Below are 25,777 nucleotides of genomic sequence, written 5' to 3'. Positions count from 1 at the left end.
GTGCATCATTGGTGAATAGGGTTGTTGTTCAGGCTACAAGTTGCCATCCAGGTGAAGCTCTCAGAGCACATCTGTTCAGCACGTGGCATGTACTAACATGTTAGCTGGTGTTCATGTGTATGTGTTCTTATGGGAAAATATGTGAGCAGGGGAGGGGCAGCGAGGGAGGGAGACACAGAATGTAAAGCAGGCTCCAGGCTGTCAGTGTAGAGCCTGATGTGGGGCTCAAACTCACAAACCGTGAGATCAGGACTTGAGTTGAAGTCGGATGCTCAACTGACTGAGCCACCCAGGCACCCCGCGATTTTAACCATTTAAAATATACAGTTCAGTGGCATTAGCTACATTAACAATGTGCAACAGTTGTCATTATCTCTGTCTAAAACTTTTTGGTCACCCCAAACAGATATTTGGTGACCATTAAACATTGACTCCCATCCCCCCTCCCACTCCCTGGCAACCTCCAGTCGTTTTGTCTCTATGAATTTGCCTAGTCTGGCTGCATTATATAAGTGGAATCATAGAATATTTGTCCTTTTGTGTCTGGCTTATTTCACTTAGCACATTGGTCTCTAGGCTCATTCATATTGTAGCATGTATCAAAACTTGACTCCCCTTTGAGGCTGAATAATATTCCACTGTATGTACGGACCACATCTTGTTTTTCCTTTCATCTGTTGATGGACATTTAGGTTATTTCCACCTTTTGGCTATTGTGAATAATGCTGCAGTAAATGTTGGCCTACAACTATCTCTTTGAGTCCCTGATGGCGGTACTTTAGGGTGTGTACCTAGGGGTGGAATTGCTTGGTCACATGGTGGTTCTTTGTTTAACTTTGAGGAACTACCATATTGTTTTCCACTGTGGTTGCACCATTTTATATTTCCACCAGCAATATACAGTGGTTCCCATTCCTCCACATCCTCATCAATACTTATTTTCCTTTTTAACAAATTCTAGCCATATGTGTGTCTTTTGGAAGAAATGTCTCTGTAAGTTCTTTGCCTGGTATCCGTGGTTTTAAGGCAGTATAGGAGGAATAGAGAGAAACTGAGAGGTTGAGGAAGTAGATAGAGCCCAACTGGGTGACTGGTTAGGTAGGAGGGTTAACACTGAGTTTTTTAGCCTGGGTAAGTGGGTAGATGTGGGCTGTCAAGCAAGATAGCTCCCTTCTGTTCCAGAAAAGGGGCAGGTCAGGGGGAAGATGTTGCATTTGTAGGGGGGGGGGGCGCTGCATTGAGCCTGGTGTACCTAGATGTTGTGCAGGTGGAGCCTACAGGATGCAATGCCATACCCATGTGTCTGGTTTCTCTGGAAAGATACAGGCCATATTTTAAGTTTTGTCTCCTCCCTGCTTCAATCTAAGAGGGAACTTAAGAAATGTGGGCATTGTTAGGCTTCTCTGTGTGGCAAATTTAAACAGTCATTGGGGGGGCAGTGGAATCTGGGATTTATGAACCAACCTCTCTCCTAGTGCTGTTGTCTTAGCCCTTAAGCACCTGCTTGATCATGTCAGTCCTTCCGTCCTCATGGGGTGCTGCTCTGAAGCCTTGGGTTTGAGCATTCTTATAATCACAGCTTCTAGGGGTGCCTGGCTGGCTCAGTGACTGTAGAATGCGACTCTTGATCTTGGGGGTGTGAGTTTGAGCCCCACGTTGGGTGTGGAGATTACTTTAAAACAAACAAAACAGTCATAGCTTCTAAAGCTCTAGTGACCACTCCAGTCTCTCAAACATTTGCACCTCCCTCACCCTTCCCCATCTGCATGTCTTTAGCAGTTAGTGCCAAGCAAATGCTTGACATGTTGCCCACGACGCACTGAAGTTTTCTGAATTAGTACTTGGTAACACCGGATGTTGTATCACCATGTTCTGTGGTGTCCAGGTGGGAAATTTGTGTGTGCACAGTCCTGTCCACACTGCAGTGGATGGTGAAGTTTGAGCAGCTGTTCTACCCCAAAGAAACAACCTCAGGGGAATGAGCCCCATGGTGGCTTGTTTTTTTTACTTCTCAAGCCATAGCAGCCTGGCAGCCATCCCTAAGAAAGCCACCCCTCATGTGGCTCACATAGGCAGTGTTTGTAGATTGTCCCCTGATGCCGTCTGCCTGTGAGGCTGTAGAAACCCCCTGCAACTGCTGTTCTAGCAGGTGGTGCGACTACCGAGGTGGGAGTCCGTGTATGTACACACGCGTGCACACAGCTTTGTGCTGGCTTGGCCTAGAACACCGGCTGAAACTCTCAACCCACCAAAGCGACAGCTGCAGTTACTGGTTTCCGGTGGGGCCCTGGTGAGGGGAGGGAGGGTGAGGCTGCTGTGAACTGAGCCAGCAACTGGGGAATTGGATATGGTAACTAACACTCAGGTGTGTAGGAAGCTGCCGGCAGTGGCTGTGTTTTAACAAGCTTTTTTTCTTTCTTTGTGCCTCTGCCCTCTACCCAGGCTGAATCTCAGCCCCCTACCTAATTTACCGTCTTCATGTTCATTCCATAGAAGGAGCCCATCCACATTTCTTGCCCCATGTTCTTCCTAAAGAACACATGTCTCATCCTTGAGCCCTTCCTGCCACTCAGCCACACTCTGGGTCTAGCCTCATAGCTTTCACTTTTGCTCAAGTCAGCGTGATCATGGGCTCAGACAAGCCCAGAAACCCTCCACTCCAGACTTGCAGTTTGTGAGTTACTATCATTTCAAGGTATTGATGCTTTCAAAAATAATGATGTAAATTATTAGACTAATTTGAAATAATTCTATCAGCCATCAGGTTTTTAAATTCTGTATCTTAATGGATCTTGGATAAGAGACCCCCGAGAGCAAACTTTTCCCTAAAGGGCCAAGTATTTTAGGCTTTGATGTCCATTCCAAATACTCCGCTCTGCCATCATTTTCTAGTAGCCCTAGAAAATACCTCAATGGATGTAGGTGGTTGTGCTGTAATGAAACTTTCCTTACAAAACCATGTGGTGGGCTGTAGTTTGCTGACCCCTGGCCTGGACTGATAGTCTTTATTTCTGTTTGTCATCTTACATTTTTCTTTGTCAAGAGTTAAGGAAAGCCAGAGGAACTTGCTGACTGTAAATGAACTTAAATCATCTTCTTTTGGGTTTAGCATAATTGTCAGACAACGGTGATTTGGAATATATTTCTCTAAACCCTTGTTGGGAAGGATAGAAACCAGAAGGCTTTTAGCTTGCCTAAAGCTTGTCATTGTTCAAAAACTAGGACAGGCTGTCGCTTAGAGCTGAGTAGTGGCCTTTAGTATCACTCACTCTCTTTGTGGTCACTTGGAATGGCCATAGTCACATAAGGTCATGTCACCACACTGGACATTGTTTTCCTTTGTCGGAGTAGGTGCTTCGGTAATAAATGTAAGGAAAACGAGCTACAGCAATAGAGGAAATGGTACTCTTCAAGGCTCATGTTATATTGAGTTGAGGTCATCATAGTTCATTTCCAGAAAGCTGAAGCTTAAAATAATCAAAGAGCCATTTTCAAATTTCAAAAAACTATCTTATTTTCCTTTTATCTTCACAGGAAATAAAGAAAGAGATGAAGAAAGACCCTCTCTCCAGCAAAGCTCCAGAAAAACCCATGCACGAAGTATCTGGTGGAAATGTTTTGCTGTCTTCCGAAACAATTCTAAGAACCAATAAGAGAGGTATGGAAACAAAGAACAAGCCCCCTCCCCACACACAACCCCAAACTGGAAACTTCTGGGTGAACTGTGTCAAATTTGGAATTGCTGAAACATTGAATGGCATTTGCCCTTTTGTTTTTTTTGTATAAATTTGGACACACACACAGAGCGAGTAATGATGTAACTATAATAAAGGGAACTAACAGAATTTTTTTTATAATGAGAAAGTAGACTAAATCCATAAATGATGATTTTCCTAGGTAGGACTTTAGCTTTCGCTCTCATATCTATTTTTATGGATGAAAGGTGACTTTAGAGAATGCTATGGTGCAGGCTGAGCTGTGAGTGTCTGGCCATGTTCTCTTTTTAATTTAAGGGCAGGCTTTATCAGGGTCTTTCTCTCTACCTGCTGGGCTCCCAAACATAGAGTGTGTCTCTCCTGGTTTCGCAGGCAGTACATGCAAAGATATAGCCCGTACATCCATCCAACCAAGGGAACGTTAACCATTTTGTTTCCCTGTTTTGAGACCTCAAGGCAGGTTTTCAGGTATTAGCTCCTTGGGGTTTTGTTTTCTCCCACATCCCTCCCTTGTGACACTGTTGTTTGAAATGATAGGAGAGAGAATGTAAGATTGCAGGGAGGACTCGACTCACTTCTACTGTGGTCGCACAAGATTTCCTTGGTTTTTCCTGACCCAACCCTCTCTGTGCATCCAGCGGGGCTCACACTGAGCGTGCCCACGGTAGGGTAGCCTTCAGCTGCAGGCTTTTCACGGGCTTATTACTTCCTTAAAGAGAAATAGCTGGTCGGAAGCAGGAGCAGGAAATGTATTAGCCAAGAGTTCCATTAAAAAGAAAAAAGAAGGCAAGTTTACATAACCACAGGGAAGAACAGCTAATCTTTCATAAAATTTAGACAGCATAAGAATTTGTCCAATAAACTGCCCATTGATCATAGTGCTTGAGACATTAGCTTTGTGTCTCTCTTCCTTCCTGCTTCTTCCTCTACCCCCTCCAGCTGCCCTGGGTTACATTTGCTTTTTTGAATTATTCAGATGAAGCATTGGCTGCAGGCCCACGCTGGTTAGCAGCTATAGGATTTTCTTTCTTTTCTTGTTTGCTTTCTTTTTTTTTTTTTTAAAGCCCATCGTACCAGTGCAGGGGATTTCCCATTTTAAGAATTAAGCGTACTTTTGCTGTAAAACTGCAGCCATCCCCCAAAGCCCCTCCTGCATTCTTGCACGTAAGTTCCAGAACTCTTGAGGCCTGCCCTCGTCAGTTTCGGAGAGCCAGAAGTCCGTGTGTCTTTCTCCATTCCCACAGCTCGCTCGCTGGTCTGAGCCGTTCCTGTTCCTCCTCACGCTCCCTGGGTCCGTGAGCCAAGGACGGGCGGGCTTCTCCTGCCGGCCCTGCTTTCGTAAAGTGAATAAGAGAATTAAGGTAATTAATTAACTTAACAAGCTAAGGAATTAATTAAGTTAAAGAATTAAGGTAATTATCCAGATGAGTTTGGTAAAAATTACCTGAGAACTTGAAATCAAAGAAAGAATAAAACTTTTCAGATAATTGCCTTTTTACATCTAAAAATCTGGCCTCTGAGGTCCTCTGCGGAATTCTTCATGATCCCGCAAAAGGCATTAAAAGGGTGGTCTACCGACTGATGTTTTTTTCTCAAGTCTCCACCTTAGGCCTGCAGCCGGATTACGACCAACCTTTTACGCTGGGGTATTTTATATAAGGAATCTGCCAGTGGATCTGAGACTTGGGCACATGGAGGCATTCTGTAAATACGAAATGCACAAAATACCATCTTCATTCTGTCCCAGGCTTCACACTGACCCCCGGGTCACCTGGGCCAAACATAAATTCCCAGTTGAAGAGAAGCATTGTGTACCCGAGGCCAGTGCCGTGTTTGGCCCTGCCCCCACCCGTCAATACTAACAGTATCCTACTACTCCTTATAATAAACAGCAGGGTGGATTGATTGGCCTTGTCAGGCCAGATAAATAGTTCATTGTGCTGAGCTCAAAAGCTACATTTTTTCCCCATCCCAAATCAATGAAAAACCACTTTTTTTCCCCCCCTTAGAACAAGGATCAGAGGCTAAATCTGTGGGATGATTCTAGTTACTTGTAAACACTTCCGTCCGACTGATTTTTCAAGTTTTGTGACTTATTGTAAATGACCCAAGTCTTCTCCTTCTCTTTGTTTCTACCAAGCTTTGTCCCTAGAAATCTCTGGATGTTTTTATCATTTGCTGTTGTTATGGAGGGAAGTTGCTTTCAGAGTTTAGTAACAGGCTGCTTTGTTTCATTAACATAGGATCCTTCTGAGAGTATATGAGTCCTCCTTGTGATTCAGCCTTGGACCCTGTGAGAATTTAATACAGTTAACACAAGTTCTTTTTCTTTTAATAAAGAAAGATCAAAATCTATTTCTGTTATGAGTTTGAAATTGAGCTATTTCGTTGGGTCCTGAACTTGAGGTAGATGTCACTGGAGAAGTTTGCCCAGTTGTGGCCAGCGGTTTGGGACATGCCTCACCTTGTGGCAGTGGGGAGTGGATTGTAGAACCTCACGGAGTGGGATGAGTTTACCCTCCCTAGGCCCCTGTATAAGGTCAAGAGATACCCTAGGTTTGAACAAAGCTAGTAATCGCCTTGAGAAAGGGCCAGACCATGGAAACAGTTTGGGGACCAATTAGTTTCAGTTTTCAACTTTAACCTTTGCACATTTCTGCAGAGGTGATTTAGGGAGGTACTGGAATGACTCCATGTGCTTTTCATTTGAGAAAAAGATGTGACTGAAATTGAGAAAGACACACACACACACAGAGAGAGAGAGAGAGAGAGAGAGAGAGAGAGAGAGAACATTTCCTGCAGATGGCTTGACAGCAGTCAGCTATACATTCCAGGAATTAGGGCATTTGTGTCTGCTCCCACTCCTGGCCACTTCTCTGGGCTTCACCCGAGTCCTAGTGAAGGAGCTTTTCCTTTAAAACAAGCTTTTCCCAGGGAGCAAGAAGTCAGTTTTCATTTACACTTGCAGCATGGCTGTTGTGTATCCTGAAGTTATCCCAGACTCCAGAATGTTGACAAGTTATAGCCTGAGAATCTGAAAAATTTTTTTGGAGCCAAATGACATTCTCATGAACCAGACACAAAAAGGTTGTTTCCTTCTGAGAATGATTTATTCTTTTGTTTCTTCTCTCATTAAGCCCATTTGGAAGGCTGATGAGCCCTCCTAAATTGGAATATTGATGTATGGAGAAATGTATGAAAAGCATTCTATCCTTGAGTTTAAAAGCAAAACTGAACAAAATGGACATCTTAATAGTTAACAGCAAATACATTCAATACATACTTGAACATGAGTACAGAGGACTTGGTCCATTTCTACTTGAATTAAAATGAAATAAAAAAAATCAGTTGGTTTCATCCTTAGAAGGGTTTCCCAACCCACTTTATTCATGGGATAGGTTAAGTGTCCAGGCTGTGATCAATACTGCCCTGGCCTTCGTAAGGACCAGCTTGTATTTCAGGGACCTAGTGTCTCACTTTTGCATCATCAGCAGACCTCATGGGGAAGCCGCCCCTCCCAGACCCTTCCTGCTGCCCGGGATTCTGGGTGTTGCTCCCTCCCCACTTTGACATGGATGCTAATGAGAGTTCAATAGCGCCTGTATACTGTGCGCCTGGCCCTGTGCTTGGTGCTGGGGCAGATCGGAAGACCAGAAAAACCCCAGCCAGTCCTGCCTGCAAGCACGTTCAGTCTATTGTATCACTTGGGAAATGTTAAGAAAGTGGTGTGCATTTCTTAAATCTTTTATATGGCAAGTTGGGGGTATGTCTCTTATTTACTTCTGTCATTCTGAATGTGAAGCCACTCCGTGGGTTTCTGGTTGGCTTTATGTGTCCTTGTTTCTATTTCCAGTTTATCATGAATTCAGTGTTTGGTAAGTCTCTATTGTATTTTGCACACTTATTCTTTGCTATTATTATTGTTATTATTATTATTGTTATGCTGTCCTGATATAAAATGTCTTTTATAATCACCTTTTTAAGTCGCTCTGCTCCTTTGGCATCTGCCTTCTGAAAGATAAACTGCTTTTACCATCTTTATTTAAGGTTTGTTGTGCATTTGCATTTTACTGCCCCTTCCAAGGATTAATGCCGAAAGATCTGATGGTCTTAAAAGATGTTATTTGTAACAGGTCTAGCACTGATGCTCCAACATGAGATTCAAGTTGAGCTGGTCGGGAGGGTTGTTGTGGGAATTGCTGTGTGGATATGACTTGGATTGTAGAACATGACTCTGTGGGCTCATTTGTCGTGTATTTAGTCCTTCAGACAGGTTTAATTCAAAAGTTTTCCTTAACAGAGGGACCAACAGCTGCTCTGCCTCTGGTGACACACTGTTGCTTTAAAAGTTAATGCGGAAATTCTTCAGAATTCATTTTGTGTGTGGATGGGCGATACATACATGCCCCTCGGCATAACACGGGCCCCGTGTTTGCCGCACGGAAGGGTTCTCCATTGTGGTCTGCTGGCTGTAGCCAGAGTGTGCCTAATGTTTATCTTTCTTTTCCCCTCCCAGTTTCAGCCCTGGTCATTCAAGTCCCTAAACATATCTGTCCATAGTGACCTCCGTCCCTTGTCTCTACTAAAGGGGAAATGTGTTTTGAGCTCTCACTTCTTTGGCATTTCTTTGGCTACTTGGAATAACGTTCTCGAGGTATCTGTTGGCCTGTTAGGATGTGAGTGTGTGTGTGTGTGCACGAACATGCACCTGCTGCCGTGGAACTCTGTTGGCTCGGAGGCGGTGGCCTGGTTCTCTTGATAGGCTGTGGGCTCTTTGTTTGAAATGAAACTGTAAACAAAGGATGGAGAAAGCGTGTCTTTAATAAAGGAAATGTCAACTCCTTTGGTTTTCCAGTGCTTTGTTGTTCAAGGTAGATGCGAGTCCTGAGAATTTGTTTATAGAAATAAGACGTTTTTCCTTTCAAATTTCCTTTTGAAGCAACAAATGTGAATTATCCTGGTTAGCTAGGAATCTGAAAATGCAGCATGTTGGGTCAGATTTTCTCCAACTCTCCAAATCACCTGCTGACTTTACCTAAATTGCTGCCTTTCATGGACAGATGGAAGAGTAAGAAGTAAGAGAAGGCATTATTGTTGTATGTGGAAGCTCTTGGCTATCACCTGACTGGACTTTCCCGTGGGGAGATGAAAATAAAGCTGGCCATCTGGCAGTGAACCTGGATGGATAGAATTCGTACATCAATAATACATACGTACATCTGTGTAAATGTATCTGTATGTGCATTTATCATCTTTTTTCCCAGGGGGCCTTCATTCTTGTAAGTTTAATAGTAAAAGGGCCATAAAGAGATCTTGTAAAGTAATTGATCCCTGGCTGCATTACTGACAGGTTCTACTGGGAGCCTGTGTTATTGGCTCTGTGGGACCAGTAGTTGCTGTTAAAGCATGTTGCCCCAGTTCACTTTCTTATCGGAGTATTACTGCCTCTTGGACCGAGAGATGGTGGTGAAATGGGTGGAAAATGCCATTTTGGGTGGGTGTTGCCATCATATATTTCCATACATTTTTATGTGTGGGTCATTGTCAAACTTGGTTTTAAGAAGTTTTCTTGTATTATATTTATCTCTTTTCAATCTCTGTGTCCTGGTTCCAAGATGTTAACACTAGAGGAATTAGTGTCCCATGGAATAATTATTTAGACTTCTACAGCACTCCTGCTGGGTTTCCACCCAAGTCCAACCAGAGGAGGAGCCAAGTAGTGGTTTGTGGTAGTGGCTCCACCTGGTGGCTATCCTAGGAAACGCCTTCTTCTGCCCACGTCTTTCTCCTGGTAGGAAATGCCTGTGGGTCCTCTGACTTAGTGTTCTCAATTCATGCTTTTCCATCTTAGACCCATAGCTTCTCTTTGTTCCCTTCTAATTTCTTTTCTCTTCTAATTTTTGTTCATTGAACTCATAGAATCCGTTTCTCCATCCTTGTCCCATCTGTTACACCCCCGCTGACCAGGATCATTGTTGATAAGCATTTAAAAAAAAAAAAAAAAAAAAAGGACTCCTGTAGTCATGACTCTAGGTGTAGATAGTAATTTGAACACAGTATAAAGAAGTACACTAAAATCCCTGTAGGTAAGCCAGAGTCTCCTCCTTACGTACCCCTCTACGTACCCCTAACTACTTCTTTACTTCTCGTTGAGCCCAGTTTTCCTCAAAGGAGCAATATTTTATGACTGATGTTGTTTTCAGTTGTCAGCAGGCGGCTAAATAAAAAGCCAACTGACTTTGTTGGCTTCATTATCATTTGTCAGTTCTCTACAGGAAGCCCCTTCTCGCCTGGGCGTGGGCCACCCACCCTTACTCCCACCCTGCCCTGCTCCCCTCTGGGTATACCACGGAGCATAAGTATTCTTGATAAATATAAATGTTTCTTTTTTCATTATCTTGTGTTTTGTTAGTTGATGACATTGCAGATGTGTTTTAGCTACATTGTGGGTTAGTCTGAGAACTTAATCCCCACTTATGACTTTGTTTCTATGAGAAAAAGCATTTGGAATTTCAAACACTGCATCATGCATAACCCACTTGTAAATCTGACTTCTTACTTTGATTTTTATATTACTGGCCTGAAGCCCTAGGTACTTTTTAAAAGCAGAGAGGGGTGCCTGGGTGGCTCAGTCGGTTGAGCGTCCGACTTTGGCTCAGGTCATGATCTCACAGTCCGTGAGTTCGAGCCCTACGTCAGGCTCTGTACTGACAGCTCAGAGCCTGGAGCCTGCTTCGGATTCTGTGTCTCCCTCTCTCTCCGCCCCTTCCCCCACTCAACACACACACTCTCTCTCTCTCTCTCTCTCTCTCAAAAATAAACATTAAGAAAATTAAAAAAAAATAAATAAAAGCAGAGAGTCCATATAACTGGGGATGACAGCACTTTTCTCATGCAGAGGAGTTTAAAGGTCACTTGGTACAGAATGCTGGACAACACACCCAGCCCCGAGGATAGCGCTGGGCAACCACATTGCACACAGTGCTCATTTTCACCAGTTCTGAGTTGGACCTTGGTGCGCCCAAGCGTGTCTGTATATGGCATGTTCTAAAAGGGGGACTATTGTATATTGTCACCTACTAGAGAGGAGACCACGTAACATGTGTGGCATGCTCAGAATGACACCAGGCCAGCATTTCCCAATGTGTGTTGCACTGAATTATGGCCCTGCAAAATACTGCGCAAAAGGGGAATGGAGAGACAGAGATAAGGAGACGAAAAGGGAGAGAAAATTGGCTCTCTAGACAAGTACATTTGGGCCACATCGGCGTGCACTAACACCCTCTTAGAGACTGACAGGCCTGTTAGCATATTGCAGGCTCTCCGATGCCCTGTGGTAAGGAAACCTGCTGATCTTTGATCATCAAAGCACATTTTACTGAATACTAGTTAGGACTCTGCTTTAGGATGTGCAGGACTTGAAAATGTAGGACAAGGACCTCTCTCAGCATCTCTGAGATCATCTTCAGATTCGACCTTGCACAGGGAATGTTAAAGTGAGTGGTGATGGCCATGCTGGCCCTGTGAAAAACACTGACGAAGCCTCTGAAGCCCCCAGCCGTGAAAACATAAGTTGGGCGATGCTGGGAGAACGTTCCTTGAATCTAAAGCTTGAAAGCCAGTCCTTTCGGTACGTTTTCAAGTGACAAGCTGAAAGGGATTTTTTTCTTTTGATCGTTTCTTGGGTTCCTGTGTCGAAGAGTGCCTGGGCTGGGCTTTGGCAGGAAAAGTGGACTGAGGGGGCTGACCCAGGGGACGCAGGGCTGGCTCTACCTGGAACTTGGGTCAGGATGGAACTGGTATTCCAGGGGCAGATTCTATAACGAAGACGAAACCGTAGTCCTACACAGTCAGAAGAGTCCCATTGCCTTCTCTACCCGCTTCAATTGAAAGACGGGGAATCTTAGCTCTCCTTGACAACATGAAAACCCTGATGAGGCATAAAGAAGAGCTTCGTTCACTCTCTCCTCTTATTAGCGAAAGAGGCTGCCATTTCGAGTTCAGATAATGAGCCCACTTGTGGGGCTGTGAGGCAAATCCGCTTAGCCTGCCATTTAGAGCTCTGGAATCTAGAATTCCTGAGGTGGCTGAGGTCCCTGATAGTGTCCCAGCCTTCAGCCTGATGCAGGGACTCTCCTGTTGACATGCCAGGAAGGAGGACGTGGAACCTCTGCCCAGGGGACCTGAGAGGACACCCCTCTGATCTGGGGGACTGGACTTTGCTAAGGCCCACATGGGATTCTCTCTTCCAAAGAGAGGTTGTTCCGGGTAGAGAGCTGGTAGATTAATTAAAGGTAATTAATTAGAGGTATTGTATTGGGACAACAAGTGCCTTCACTTGTAGAAAGCCCTGGTAAAGGAGCCTTTTCTTCTGTAGCTTCCTCAGTTTCTTCTAATTACACCTATTGATCTCTAGTCACGGCCTGGTTCCCCTGGTGCCACCTGCAGCTTCAATTTAGTCTTTGGATTCATGGCTTTTTGTGCTTGTGAGGCCCCGGGACTGTTGTGCCCCGAACAATGAGGGCATTACCCGGCCGGCCTCCGTAACCCATGGTCAGGCGGACAGTGGGCCCGGCTGCAGTGCCAGGTGGACCACTGTCATTGTCCCCCACCAGGAAAGGAAAGAGAACTTCCTATGTGTGGATGTGCATGTGCGTGTGCGCGTGCACGTACCCTCAAGGAAGCGCTTTGGAGGAGGACTGAACCGCTTGTTCTGTTTGTAGTTTTCTGGAGACCTGAATAAGCTCAGTGGTAGTAGGGCCTTGTTGCAGGAAGAATGGCTGTTGGCAGACACCAGCCCCCACTTCTGTTGCACCCCCAGAGTTTCCATGGGACTTGAGGCAAGTCTCATACTCTATTTTCCCATCTGTAAAATAAGGAGACTAGGCTTGTTAATTCCCTCAGGGAAACTGTCAGGATAAAAATGGGGAAAGAGAATAAAGCTTGGGGCAGAGGGTGTGAGAAAGTGAAATACTACTGAATGTAGTAGTAGTTGTTACTAAGAGTGGTAAACTGCTGGGAAGACCCCAGGATGTTGGGAAGAAACTACAGATTTATGGACGCTCATAGTGAAGTGTTGTTTCCATGAAGCAATCAGTGATCAGATGCACGTGGAGCATTCTCTGGGGTAGACCATATGGTAGGCCATAAAAGAAGGCTCGGTAAATTTCAAAGAATTAAAATCATGCAGAGTATGTTCTCCAACCACAGTGGAATTAAATTAGAAGTCAACAACTGAAGGAAATTTGGGAAATTCACAAATATATGGAAATTAAGCAGCATACTCCCAAATAACCAGTGGGTCAAAGAAGAATCCCCAATGGAAATTTTGAAATATTTAGAAATGAATGAAAATGAAAACACAATCACCAAAAATTGCCTGCGTGCAGCTAAAGCAACGCTTAGAGTAAAATTACAGCTGCAAATGTCTATGATCAAAAAGAAAACAGATTTCAAATCAATACCCCAACCTTCCTTTTTCCCCCCAGCTTCACTGAGATATCATTGATATTATAATATTGTGTAGATTTAAGGTGTAGAGCGTGATGATTTGATACCTGTATATATTGCAAAATGATTACCACACTAAGGCTAATTAACATGTTCCTCACCTCCCATAATTACCTTTTTTTTTAGTTGTTGCTGTGAGAACCTATAAAATTTGTCTTTCTCTAACATATTTTACTTAGCATAATGCCCTCAAGGGTTCATTCATGTCACAAATGGCAGGATTTCCCTTTTTTTATGGCTAAAACATATTTCCAGTGTGTGTGTGTGTGTGTGTGTGTGTGTGTGTGTGTGTGAGAGAGAGAGAGAGAGAGAGAGAGCGAGAGAGAGAGAGAGAGAGAGAGAGAGACATTTCCTTTATCCATTCATCCATTGATGGACGCTTAGGTTGTTTCCATATATTGGCTATTGTGAGTAATGCTGCACCGAACATGGGGGTGCAGATATCTCTTTGAGAAAGTGATTTCATTAACTTTGGATATCTGCCCAGAAGTGGGATTGTCAATAATTTACTTTCTACCTTAAGAAACTAGGAAAAGAGAGGCACCAGGCTGGCTCAGTTGGTGGAACATGTGACTCTTGGTCTCGGGGTTATGAGTTCCAGCGCCACATTGGGCATAGAGTTTACTTAATTAAAAAAATATTAAAAGAAACTAGAAAAGGAACAGCAAAGTAAACTTGAAGCAAGCAGAAAGAAGGAAAAAAATAATGATTAGAAGTAAGTGAAATAGAGACTAGGAAGATAATACAGAAAATTACTAAAATCAAAAATTGGTTCCTTGAAGTAGTCAACAAATTGATAAATGTAGAAAGGAGAGCAGATTTCAAATACCAAAGGAGGAATTAAAAAGGGGACATCACTGGGGCGCCTGGGTGGCTCAGTCGGTTAAGCGTCCAACTTCGGCTCAGGTCATGATCTCGCGGTCCGCGGGTTCAAGCCCCGCGTCGGGCTCTGTGCTGACAGCTCAGAGCCTGGAGCCTGTTTCAGATTCTGTGTCTCCCTCTTTCTCTGACCCTCCCCTGTTCATGCTCTCTCTTCGTCTCAAAAATAAATAAATGTTAAAAAAAAATAAAAAAAAAAGGGGGACATCACTGCCAATCTTAGAGAAATTAAAGAGCTTGTGAAGGAATCCTGTGAACAACTTATGCATTCCTGGTGGGAATGTAAAATGGTGTAGCTCATTTGGAAAACGGTCTGGCCTTTCCTCAAACTGTTGAGTGTGGAGTTACCACGTGACCCAGCATTCTATACCCAAGAGAAATGAAAACCTATGGCTACGTACAAACGTGTGCACTAATGTTCATAGCAGCGTGACTTATAATGGCCTTGAAATGGAAACAACCCAAGTGTCCATCAGCTGAAAAGATGAACAAATAGTGGACTGTTATTTGGCAATAAAAGGAAATAAGTACCGATACATGCCAGAGCATGGATGGGCCTTGAAGACCCGATGCTAAACTGAAGAAGCCAGACACTAAAGGTCACATATTTTGTGATTCCATTTATGTGAAGTGTCCAGAAGAGACAAGTCCCTGGACATGGAAAATAGGTTAGTGTTTGCCCAGAGCTGGGTGTGAGAATGGAAAGTGACTGCTGATGGACAAGAAGTTACTGTTTGGGGTGATGGAGATGTTCTAAAATTAGGCTGTTGTGATGGTAGCACGACTCTCTGACTATAGAAAAACCATTTATTTAATCAGTTAAAATGGGTGAATTTGTATGGCATGTAAATTATATCTCAATAAAGCTGGGGTGGGGTTTTTTTTGACGATTACCACACAGTGGTGTTAAAATGCAATGTCTGGCTGTGCCTGTCTGTCTGTCTGTTTGAATCTTTCCCTTTTACATCCCCTACCACTACCCCCTCCCAGCCGATGGACAAGATGTGTCATTCCGTTTATTCAAGTCTTTAAAAATTATATGTTTCTCAGTGACGCTTTCTATTTTTCTTCATTCAATCAGTTGCCTAGGAGATAGTGAGTGTGAGGGATCAAAAAGACACTGTTTTGCTGGGATGACCTAAATATTAGATAATCGATTTGAGAAGGGTAGAGAACTGACTGTGGCATTCTATTGTTCATTTCTTGGGAAAAAAAATGAGATTCCCTGTAAATCAAAAGGCAAACCTCTTATATTCTGAATTCTGTGCTTCATAGAGAGAGCCTTTCCTGGAAAGGAAAGAATCCATTTAGGGTTCCAATTTTTCTTGCCATTGTAACTCTGCATTGGCTATTTTTGCTCATAAATCTTTTCCGCAGCCCTGATGATTTCTTTATGAAAGATTCTTAGATGTGGAATTACTGGACAAAAGCGTGTATGTATTTTACGGGACTTTAAGCCATTATTATGAAATTGATTTCTTGAAGGGTCACACCAATTTACATCACCACTAGGAGTGGGAAGAGTGCTTGTTAGGGTTTCAAGCTTGAATTTCTTTGATTAACAGAGTTCTTGAGCATTTTTTCCCTTCTGTCATTTGTTTGTATTCTTTGCTCTCACATCGAGGTCTTTCTTTTTTTCTTACTGATTAGCGTATTATTCCTTGGTCATTTCTGGCAAATTGTGCTTCCCAGTTTGTTGGTTTTTCACTTTGTTTACAACTGGTTTTGATGTACAGAAATGGTACTTTTTTGCGGGGATGAGAGTGTTGATTTCTTTCATGATTTCCGTGAGTAAATTCTCACCTAATTTTTCTTCTTTATACTGGGTTCATTTTTTACTTCTGATTTTTAATCTCTGTGGTATTTTGATGTATAGTATGTGGTTAGCATGCAAACTGATTTTTATTTTGAAATAGCCACTTTTCCAGGACCATTTATTGAATAATCCACCCATTCCCCCGTGAACTGTGATGTCTCATTTATCATATGTTATTATATATGAGGCATTTTTCCTGGACTTTCACTTCTGTCCCATTAATTAGTCTTACCATTCTTGTACCAATGTAGTTAACTATCGTGGCTTTATAGGACATTTTAGTATATGATATGACTTTTGTCCTTCCTGTTATCACATGTCATTTTCAAAGCTATTTTAGCTATTCTCGTTTGTTTTAAAATTATGTTACCCAGTTGTTAAAAACTCCATTAGGATTTGAATTACATTAACATTGCACATCGATTTAGAAAGAACTGACATTCTTGCAACTTTTTTTGTTTAACAGTCTTGTATCGTGTCATATGAAATGTCTTTATGTATGATAGTGTATAAATGAAAGCCTCTTCTCCCCCGTGCCCCCCTCCTCTTCTGCAGATATCCTGGTGGGCCGGTTCTTGCAACTGTATCACCAAATTAAAATGTATATCCCTTCTGAATTCTAGACAGCTAATTCTAGTGACCCAGTGACAATAGGACATCACTCTGTTTAGTCAAGTGTCAGTTAATGTTTTATTTGTGCAGTCTTGCTTACTCCTTATGTCATTCCTACAGAGATTGGGGTTATTGTTGGCTTTTGCAAATAGAATCTTTTTCCCCTTGTATTTTTTTTTCTTATCACTGATCCACAGAAGAATTTAACTTTTGAATATTTATAATAGTTCTTTGTGGAACACTCTTGTTAATTGAAAAATGTTCCGCTGTAATATTGAGGGAACTGATAGTATTTATCGGTCCCTCGCTTTCAGAAGGCGAATGAATGGAAATTACAAAATGTTGTATTTTATTTAACAAATACATTTGATAGAAACCAAAATTCCTTAGCTTGGATAGAGCTTTCCGGTTTGTATACGTAGACAAGGACCGAAAGACTCACTCCCATCTTACACTAAGCCCATGAAGGTGGGGAGGGGGCAGTTGTCATTATAGGTGTGTTGTAAATATAAGGAAACTGAAGGGGGCAGAAGTGAAAATGACTTACGGGATGCCGCAGAAAGGCAACCCTGGAAGGTCTCTTACTGCCTTCATCTCAGCAAAATATAAGCAGTGATGAGTGATAGTGTCCAGAAAGCCTTAGGGAATGGCGCATCTTAAATGATGATTTTTGGACCCTTATAGCTGCATTCTATTCTGTTAATACACTTGTGTGCTTGTGTGTGTGTGCGTGCGTGTGTGTGTGTGTGTGTGTGTGTGTGTGTGAGTATCCATGTTTATGCTTGGATTTTTTTTTACTAGATTATAAGCTCCTTGAAGAAAGAGGCCTTATTATATTCATTTTGGAGCCCACTTTATCGGATGGAAGTATATGCTTGTACTCACACACCCTAACCCTTTTGAGGAGTGAGTTATTGAAAAGAAAACTACCCGAGGGAGAAGAAGCTTTATATTTGGTTATATATTTAAGGAAAAGCTGTTGAAAGTCGGTGATTCAGAGCAATTGCCTTCGTTACTGAGTGCTGAGGGAGAGGGAAGACTTCTTAAGGGTCCGTTTTAGAAAGTGGATCATGAGAGTAAGTACTGAATCTAGCTCTCAGCCTCATAATGGGCCATTAGTAGAGTGAGAAAGCAAAAAAGGTTTCCGAAGGAGGAGATTCGAACTAGACTGAAAGTAGAATTAAGTTATGAGAGTAAACTGTGTTTGAGAGACAGCTCCTCCATTTTTCCTGTTTCCTAGTATAACATGAGCTGAGAGCGAGGGAATATTTCCAGGGTAAGGGAAGCTCTAGTTTCTGTCATCATTTTAATCTGTATTTGGTTTGTCACCCTTCCGCAAGGTTTTCTAAATAAAGTGTAGAGTCGAGTTTATTTTACATACAACAGTATGTCTGCTCTTCCTTTTTTTGTTGGAATACACAGACCAGACTTCGCTTTCCCTTCCTTTCTGCACTTCATCCTCTCTGAGATTTGATTGCTCATCATCACTCTCGTCAGAGCAAGGGAGGGAAAATGAAGATATTAATCAAGGGAGGTGGTTAGATTATGTGATTATATGTTAATTTTGTTCATCAGGAATCCATTATTGCGAATTATCACTGATTAGTATTGTGTTTTCATATTTCTGTGTAACCACCTCCAGTTGGGTTGCTAGAGATGTTGGAAGTCTGGAGCCGGCCCTGCCCCGCCCCCCTCTCCCCCCACCGCCGCAGCCCTCACATACATACTCTCTCTTGCTTCTTTCCCTTCTCCCCACAGCCAGCTTGGATGGATTCTTCAGTATCGTCATTCCTTCCGAAGCAAAATCAGATTTCCAGAATGTTTTGTTATTGAGTTTCCCCCGTATTCTTTTTGACCCTTTTCTAGGCCATGCTATTTGACAGATTAAAGCAAACAAATGAACGCAAGCATGCAGTTAATTGTTATCTTAAAAAAAACACATTGTTTAGAAAAAAAAATGACATCAGTTTTATGTTTGACTTTTAAAAAGCTTTAAAACAACTCTTTGATAGTATCATCGGGAGTAGCTTGTTTCTTTTGAAGAAGTTAGCTTCCTTTGTAATTTACTTTTGATGAAATCATTGAGATAAAAGATAAGACATATGTATACAAACAAAAAAAAGTTATATACAAAGAAAAAAGTAAGCAAGTTACTGATGTGTCTGACAACACTGTGGACGGGGACAGGCAAACAAAAAAGAGCCAGGAATGCAAATTCGGTATCTGTTTTGTGCATAGCTGTATGCTTAAAAAAATACATCACCTTTCCTCTTAAACCTTGTCCCTATAGCTCTTTTTTTTTTATGGAATTCGTGTGCAATTCAGTCATGTTTTGTTTTATTTTTTATTTTATTTAAAAATTTTTTAATGTTTATTTTCTTTTTTGAGAGAGAGAGAGAGAGACAGACAGACAGACAGACACAGCATGAGCAGGGGAGGGGCAGAGAGAGAGAGGAAGACACAAAATCCAAAGCAGACTCCAGGCTCTGAGCTGTCAGCACAGAGCCCGACACGGGGCTCGAACCCACAGACGACGAGATCATGACCTGAGCCGAAGTCAGACGCTTAACCAACTGAGTCCCCCACGTGCCCCCCCGTTTTGTTTTTTGTTAAATGTTTATTCATTTATGGGGTGCCTGGGGGGCTCAGTTGGTTAAGCGTCCGACTTCGGCTCAGGTCATGATCTTGTAGTTCAGGGTTCAGGCTCCATGTTGGGCTCTGTGCTGACAGCTCAGAGCCTGAAACCTGCTTTGGATTCTGTGTCTCCTTCTCTCTCTGCCTCTCCCCAGCTCGCACTCTGTCTCTCTGTCTCTGTCTCTCTCCCCAAAATCTCACGGTCCGTGAGTTCGAGTGCCGCGTCAAGCTCTGTGCTGACAGCTGAGGGCCTGGAGCCTGCTTCCGGTTCTGTGTCTCCCACTCTGCCCCTTCCCTGATTGCACTCTGTCTCTCTCTCAAAATAATAAATCAATATTAAAAACGAAATTTAAAGAAATTAAAAAAATAAATGTTTAATCATTTATTTTGAGAGAGAGAGAGAACAAGCAGGGGAGAGGGGCAGAGGTGGGGAGAGAGAGAGAATCCCAAGCAGGCTCCATGCTCAGCACAGAGCCTGATGTGGAGCTCAATCCCACAAATCAGTGAGATCATGACCTGAGCCGAAATCAAGAGTCGGACACTTAACCGACTGAGCTACCCAGGTACCCCCGCAATCATGTTTAAGAGCTTTCTTCCTTCCTTCTCTCCCTGGCTCCTTTTCCATCCCTCTCTCCGTGATGACTTATTCTAAGCTCCATTCCATCCCGGATCAGGTCTCTAGGCTATGTACACGTATGTCATTAGCTTTTATTTACATTTGTACAGGCTTGACAGGAATACACGGATGGTTGAAATCCAGGATGATCCATAGAAACCGTGTTGCAGCTTAACCGTAAATCTTTTACTAGAAAAGTTTACGTAGGATGCGATTTAATTTTACTCCCTACCGATCCTCTCAAGTGGGTGTGTTAATACATTACAAAATGACCAAACCTAGGTGGCAAGGAAGAAAGGAGGAGGTGCAGGATAAATCTCTCCCTCCCTCCACATCTTCATAAATTCTGAACTGTATCGATCCATTCATATTGATGTATGAACTCATTCTATCAAAAGCCCAAGTTGAAGTGGAAAATGGAAAGTGATCATTTATTAGAGCTGTGTGTCAGCTTTATGCTGAAGCAAACCAAACAAACAAAACCACACAAGCCTGAATGGCCTCTCTTTCAACCCTTAGCTTGCGAATGGCCGGAGGCAGACAGGGCCTGCGCAACCAGAAGACTTGATAATAGTTGACAAATATCCTGTCTGTTTTCAGTGGCTTAGAACTTGACTGTCAGTTTGTAGCAGCTGGAAGACCGCCGTGTTTCTTTTTCTTTCTCATACTTCTGCCCAGGATAATTCAGAGGCCCTGGTTGGAGAACTTCTGAGACATCCATGCGTTTCTCAGCTCTCTTGGCCTGTAGCCATTTCTGGAAGGTCATTTCACCGTTCATTTCTTTTTAAAAACATTTTATTTTTAAGTATTCTCTACACCCAAAGTGAGACCTGAACTCACAACCCCGAGATCAAGAGTCTCACGTTCCATTGACTGAGCCAGCCAGGCGCCCCTCATTTCACCTTTCCAAATGTCTATTTCTTTATCTACAAGTTGAAAGATTGAAAAGTTTTCAGTATTTTTTAAAGTTTATTTATTTTGAGAGAGAGGGAGGGAGGGAGGGAGGGAGAGAGAGAGAGAGAGAGAGAGAGAAAGCGAGTGCAAGCAGGGGAGGGGGAGAGAGAGAGGGAGAGAGAGAAACCCCACCAGGCTCCACACTGTCAGCACGGAGTCCGATGTGGGGCTCAAACTCATGAACAATGAGATCATGACCTGAGCTGAAACCAAGAGTCTAACACTTAACTGACTGAGCCACCCAGGTACCCTATCCAGTATTTTTTAACCTGAGGACCCTTTCTAAAAGCTTTTGACCCTTTTGATGGCAAATTTCTGGGTCTTCATTAGCACATAACTAGTTCTTCAAATTAGGCTCAAGGTGCTGTTTATAGATAGTCCTGCGAAGCTTTTTGCTCTGCGAAAGCTCATTTTGGCTAGTAAGCCTTTTGGAATCTTAAAAAGTTTAAGGATTCCATTCTTTTCTTTCAAACCTTTTCCAGGGTCACTAGGAAGGAATATTCTGGTCTATGCTGCATATTCTCTGCAGCTCATTTGAGCTCCTACAGCCAACAAACATTTATTGGATGAATCAGCTTTCCACATGACCCATCAGAAGCTTTGGGAGAACTTTAGAGAATTCTGGCTCTTTGCTGAGAAAGCCCTATGGCAATTTTATCGAGTGGTGAAGTTAAAACAGTGTTTTGCCGTTGGTAAACCACCCATTCTTGCCCACCGCATGGCAGTGCAGTCTCTTTACTCTGCTTGATTGTGCTGGGTTGAATGGGTGGTGAGATGTGTACTCATTTTGCATTCAGCTCAGCATGTTTCAGAATCCTGTCTCCTCCGAAGGCTTTTCATATCCTCGCCATGTTTATTTCAGTGGGTGTGGGATTACATCATTCATGGTAAATTGGGTTGAATTGCAAACTCTAGGTACCAATCCCATCCCTTCAACTTGGTTAGATGACGCCTGAAGACTGCTAGCTAAGTGATGAGGTTTTGTTTTTTTTTTTTAGCATGTTTCAGGTTTCAAAATAAGATTTTAATAAAGATATATAAAATGGGGGCACCTGGGTGGCTCACTCGGTTAAGTGTCCGAATTTGGCTCAGATCATGATCTCACAGTTTGTGAGTTCAAGCCCTGTGTTGAGCTCTGTGCTGACAGCTCAGAGCCTGGAGCCTGCTTTGGACTGACTCTGACTCTCTCTGTCCCTCTCTCTCTCCCTCCCTCCCTCCCTGCCCCTCCCCCACTCACACTCTGTCTCTCTCTTTCTCTCTCTTTCTCAAAATAAATAAAATTAAAAATTAAAAAAAATATATATAATGAATCAAGAAGGGGGATATGAACAGATATTTGTATACACATGCTCATTGCAGCATTATTTACAGTAGGCAAATGGTGGAACCAACCCAGGCATCCATCAGCAGAAGAATAGATAAACAAAATGTAGTCTCCATACAATGAAATATTATTCAGCCTTAAAAAGAAAGACTGCTGTCAGCACGGAGCCCAACGTGGGGCTCAATCCCATGAACTGTGAGATCACAATTGAAATCAAGAGTCAGCTGCTCAGCTGACTTAGCCACCCAGCCGCCCCAAAAGAAAGAAATTCTTATATGTGCTTCGACATGAATGAACCTTGAGAACATTATGCTGAGTGAAATAAGCCAGTCATAAAAGGACAAATATTATATGATTTTATTTATATGAGGCATATAGAATAGTCATAGAGACAGAAAGCAGAGGTGCTGTTACCAGGGGATGGGGTGTGTGGGGGGACATGGGGACTTCATGTTTAATGGATACAGAGTTTTAGCCTGGGAACATGAAAGGGTAGATGGGTGTACAGTAATGTGAATTTGCTTAATGCCACTGAACTGTGCATTTTATGGTGGTTAAAATGGTAAGTTGAGGGGGCCTGGGTGGCTCAGTCAGTTGGTTCAGCATCCGACTCTGTTTTTTTATTTTTTTTTAAATGTTTGTTTACTTTTGAGAGACAGAGAGAGACAGAGGTGTGAATGGGGGAGGAGCAGAGAAAGAGGGAGACCAGACTCCAAAGCAGGCTCTAGGCTCGGAGCTGTCAGCACAGAGCCTGCGGGGCTCAAACTCACAGGCCGTGAGATCAGGACCTGAGCTGAAGTCGGACGCTTAACTGACTGAGCCACCCAGGCGCCCCAGCATCTGACTCTTAATTTCAGCTCAGGTCATGATCTCATAGTTCGTGAGTTCGAGCCCTACATTGGGCTCTGGGCTGACAGTGCAGAATCTGCTTGGGATTCTCTCTCTCTCTCTCTCTCTCTCTCTCTCTCTCCCTCCCTCCCCCGCCCTCCCTCCCTCTCTCCCTCTTTCTGCCCCTCCACTGCTCATTCTCTGTCTCTCTCTCAAAAATAAATAAATCTTTAAAAAATGGTAAATTTGATAGTATGCATGTTTTATGACAAAAAAAAAAAAGACCAAGAATAATATGACAAATACCCAACAGCCTTCAACCCACTGTCAACTGAGAAATTTAAAAAATGGGGGGGCGCCTGGGTGGCTCAGTCGGTTAAGCGGCCGACTTCGGCTCAGGTCATGATCTCGCGGTCCGTGAGTTCGAGCCCCGCGTCGGGCTCTGTGCTGACAGCTCAGAGCCTGGAGCCTGTTTCGGATTCTGTGTCTCCCTCTCTCTGACCCTCCCCCGTTCATGCTGTCTCTCTCTGTCTCAAAAATGAATAAACGTTAAAAAAAAAAAAAATTAAAGGGGCGCCTGGGTGGCTCAGTCGGTTGAGCGTCCGACTTCAGCTCAGGTCACGATCTCGCGGTCCGTGAGTTCGAGCCCCGCATCAGGCTCTGGGCTGATGGCTCAGAGCCTGGAGCCTGCTTCCGGTTCTGTGTCTCCCTCTCTCTCTGCCCCTCCCCCGTTCATGCTCTGTCTCTCTCTGTCTCAAAAATAAATAAACGTTAAAAAAAAAATTAAAAAATAAATAAATAAATAAATAAATAAAAAATGGAGAACTTCATGTCACCTGTGTTACCTGGTCTCAATTTCATTGTGTATATTTTGAGGAGGGAATGATAACAAGTCAGAGACTTCTTTGTAGAAGAGCTTTCTTTCTGCTTTATTTTCCGTCTGCATTTGTTAGCTAAAGATAAACATACTACAACAGGTAAGAAGTGAATAAACTTATTGTCCTTTAAAATTAGTGTTTCTAGAAACTTCTAAAAAGATTTTTTTTTTTTATAAACTTCTTTTACCCTCTGGGCCTTCCTTAATATGGAGAAATAGTCCAGGGAAATAACACTCAACTTACCAGGACAGAAGACTAAGAGAAGATATTTTCTGGCCTTTTCCTCCCTGCATGTATGTTGTAAACATTTTTTGAGGATCTGCTCTGTGTCGGGCAGTGTTGTATCAGTCACCTGTTGCCACAGTTATGCTGCATAACAAACACCCACAGAACCTCGGTGGCCCAACAGTAAGCGTTTATTGCTTTTGAATCTGGGGCCAGCTGGAAGCTGGCTGGTGACTTTTCTTTAAATTTTTTTTTTCAACGTTTATTTATTTTTGGGACAGAGAGAGACAGCATGAACGGGGGAGGGGCAGAGAGAGAGGGAGACACAGAATCGGAAACAGGCTCCAGGCTCTGAGCCATCAGCCCAGAGCCTGACGCGGGGCTCGAACTCACGGACCGCGAGATCGTGACCTGGCTGAAGTCGGACGCTTAACCGACTGCGCCACCCAGGCGCCCCAGCTGGTGACTTTTCTGATTTTGACTGGGGTTCCTCCCGTGTCTTGAGGTCAGCTAGCCATTTGCCTTGACCTCAGTCGCACGCCTAGGGCACCGGCACTGCCTCGTGTATCTCGCATGCTCCAGCAGGCTGGCTTAAGCACGTTCACATAGCAGTGGTAGAGGCATGACCGAGAATGGAAACTTCCAAGTTCTCTTGAGGCCTGGGCTCCAGACTGGCACGCTGTCACTTCCTTTTCACTTTGTTTTCCAAAGCAAGTCCCATGGCTTGGGGAACCCTGCTCTGTCTTTAAGGGAAGCACTCTAAAGTCATGTGACAAAGGGCATGGGTACATGAGAGGTGAAGAATTAGGGCTAAATGCGGTCAGCACACCCCACCCTGTGCAGAGCGTCACAGGAGAGACACGTAAGCGGTCCTCTTAACAACCCTGAGCCGAAGGTGGCATCCTCCTAGCTTTACAGTCGGAGCAATGGAGGATCAGAGAGGTTCTGTGATGTATCCAGGCCACACTTGGAATGAGAGGTATAGTTTGAGTTTATACCGGGGTTTGTCCAACCTCTTCCTCTATGCTGCCTCTGACTCCACACAGCATCTTGGATTACTGCCTCTTTCTGGAAACATCTGCCTTGCCTTTTGTGTCTGTGTATTTGCCCCCCTCACCCCCACTAGACCTCTTTATTTTGCTGGCTCCTCTTCTCAAGCTTCTTAAATGTAAGCTGCTTTTATGGTTCTGTCTTTGGCATCTTCTGTTGTCTCCTCGCTCCTGGGCTCAGCCAATGCCACAAAGCACACAGGCCCCAAAGCCAACCTCTCTGGGCCACACCTCCCTCCTTGCTTCCCTCACCCCTTATGTCCACTCTCAGACACTCTGTGCTGGTTAATGGTCTCTCAGCTGTAAGTCACAGTCACCCTGGCTTAACCTGGCTCAGGTCATGAGGAAATGTCTGTCTTGCATAACAAGTCTGAGGGCAAGGCAGGGACTCTGTCTGAGTTGGCTTCATGCTGTGGTCTTCCCTGCTTACATCTAGTGGGGGAAAGGGCAGGGGCTTCTCTTCTTGGAGATGGCCTGGGCCGGTCTATCTTCATCTCTCGCTGCCACCCTGCCTGTCCCTGAACCCATCCCTGGCCCTAGCCCAGGGCTAGTGGTCTGCAGTAGAGTGGCTGACAGGGGACGACTACTGTGTCCCCAGCTGTGCCCACAGGATCGAGCAGCACATTCTCCTGCCTTGTCCTTCCCCTTCACCTGCTTCATCATTTGTTGTTTGTCCCTTTGGTTTTGAGGTCATTACTAAGGAACTGTTCAGGGTCGGGCTCTGGGAGAGCCTCTA

The 25,777-nt window shown here is 43.6% G+C and overlaps 1 protein-coding gene across 3 annotated transcripts in view; it reads left to right on the top strand.

Moving 5' to 3' along the window:
• The window catches only part of SH3KBP1 (SH3 domain containing kinase binding protein 1), a 334,904-nt gene that overhangs the window by 132,111 nt on the left and 177,016 nt on the right, over positions 1-25,777 (top strand). For all 3 annotated transcript variants that reach the window (XM_047075975.1, XM_047075977.1, XM_047075976.1), the window contains one exon: positions 3,535-3,658. In XM_047075975.1, the coding sequence (XP_046931931.1) occupies positions 3,535-3,658 (124 nt within the window). The remainder of the gene's footprint in view (positions 1-3,534; positions 3,659-25,777) is intronic.

The sequence above is a fragment of the Lynx rufus genome, unplaced genomic scaffold (assembly GCF_022079265.1).
Source record: "Lynx rufus isolate CCGP_SWC_20201006 ecotype Redwood Valley unplaced genomic scaffold, mLynRuf1.p SCAF_14, whole genome shotgun sequence".
Taxonomy (NCBI): Eukaryota; Metazoa; Chordata; class Mammalia; order Carnivora; family Felidae; genus Lynx; species Lynx rufus.
The sequence above is the reverse complement of the archived record's forward strand: the minus strand, read 5'-3'. Positions and strand labels throughout refer to the sequence as shown.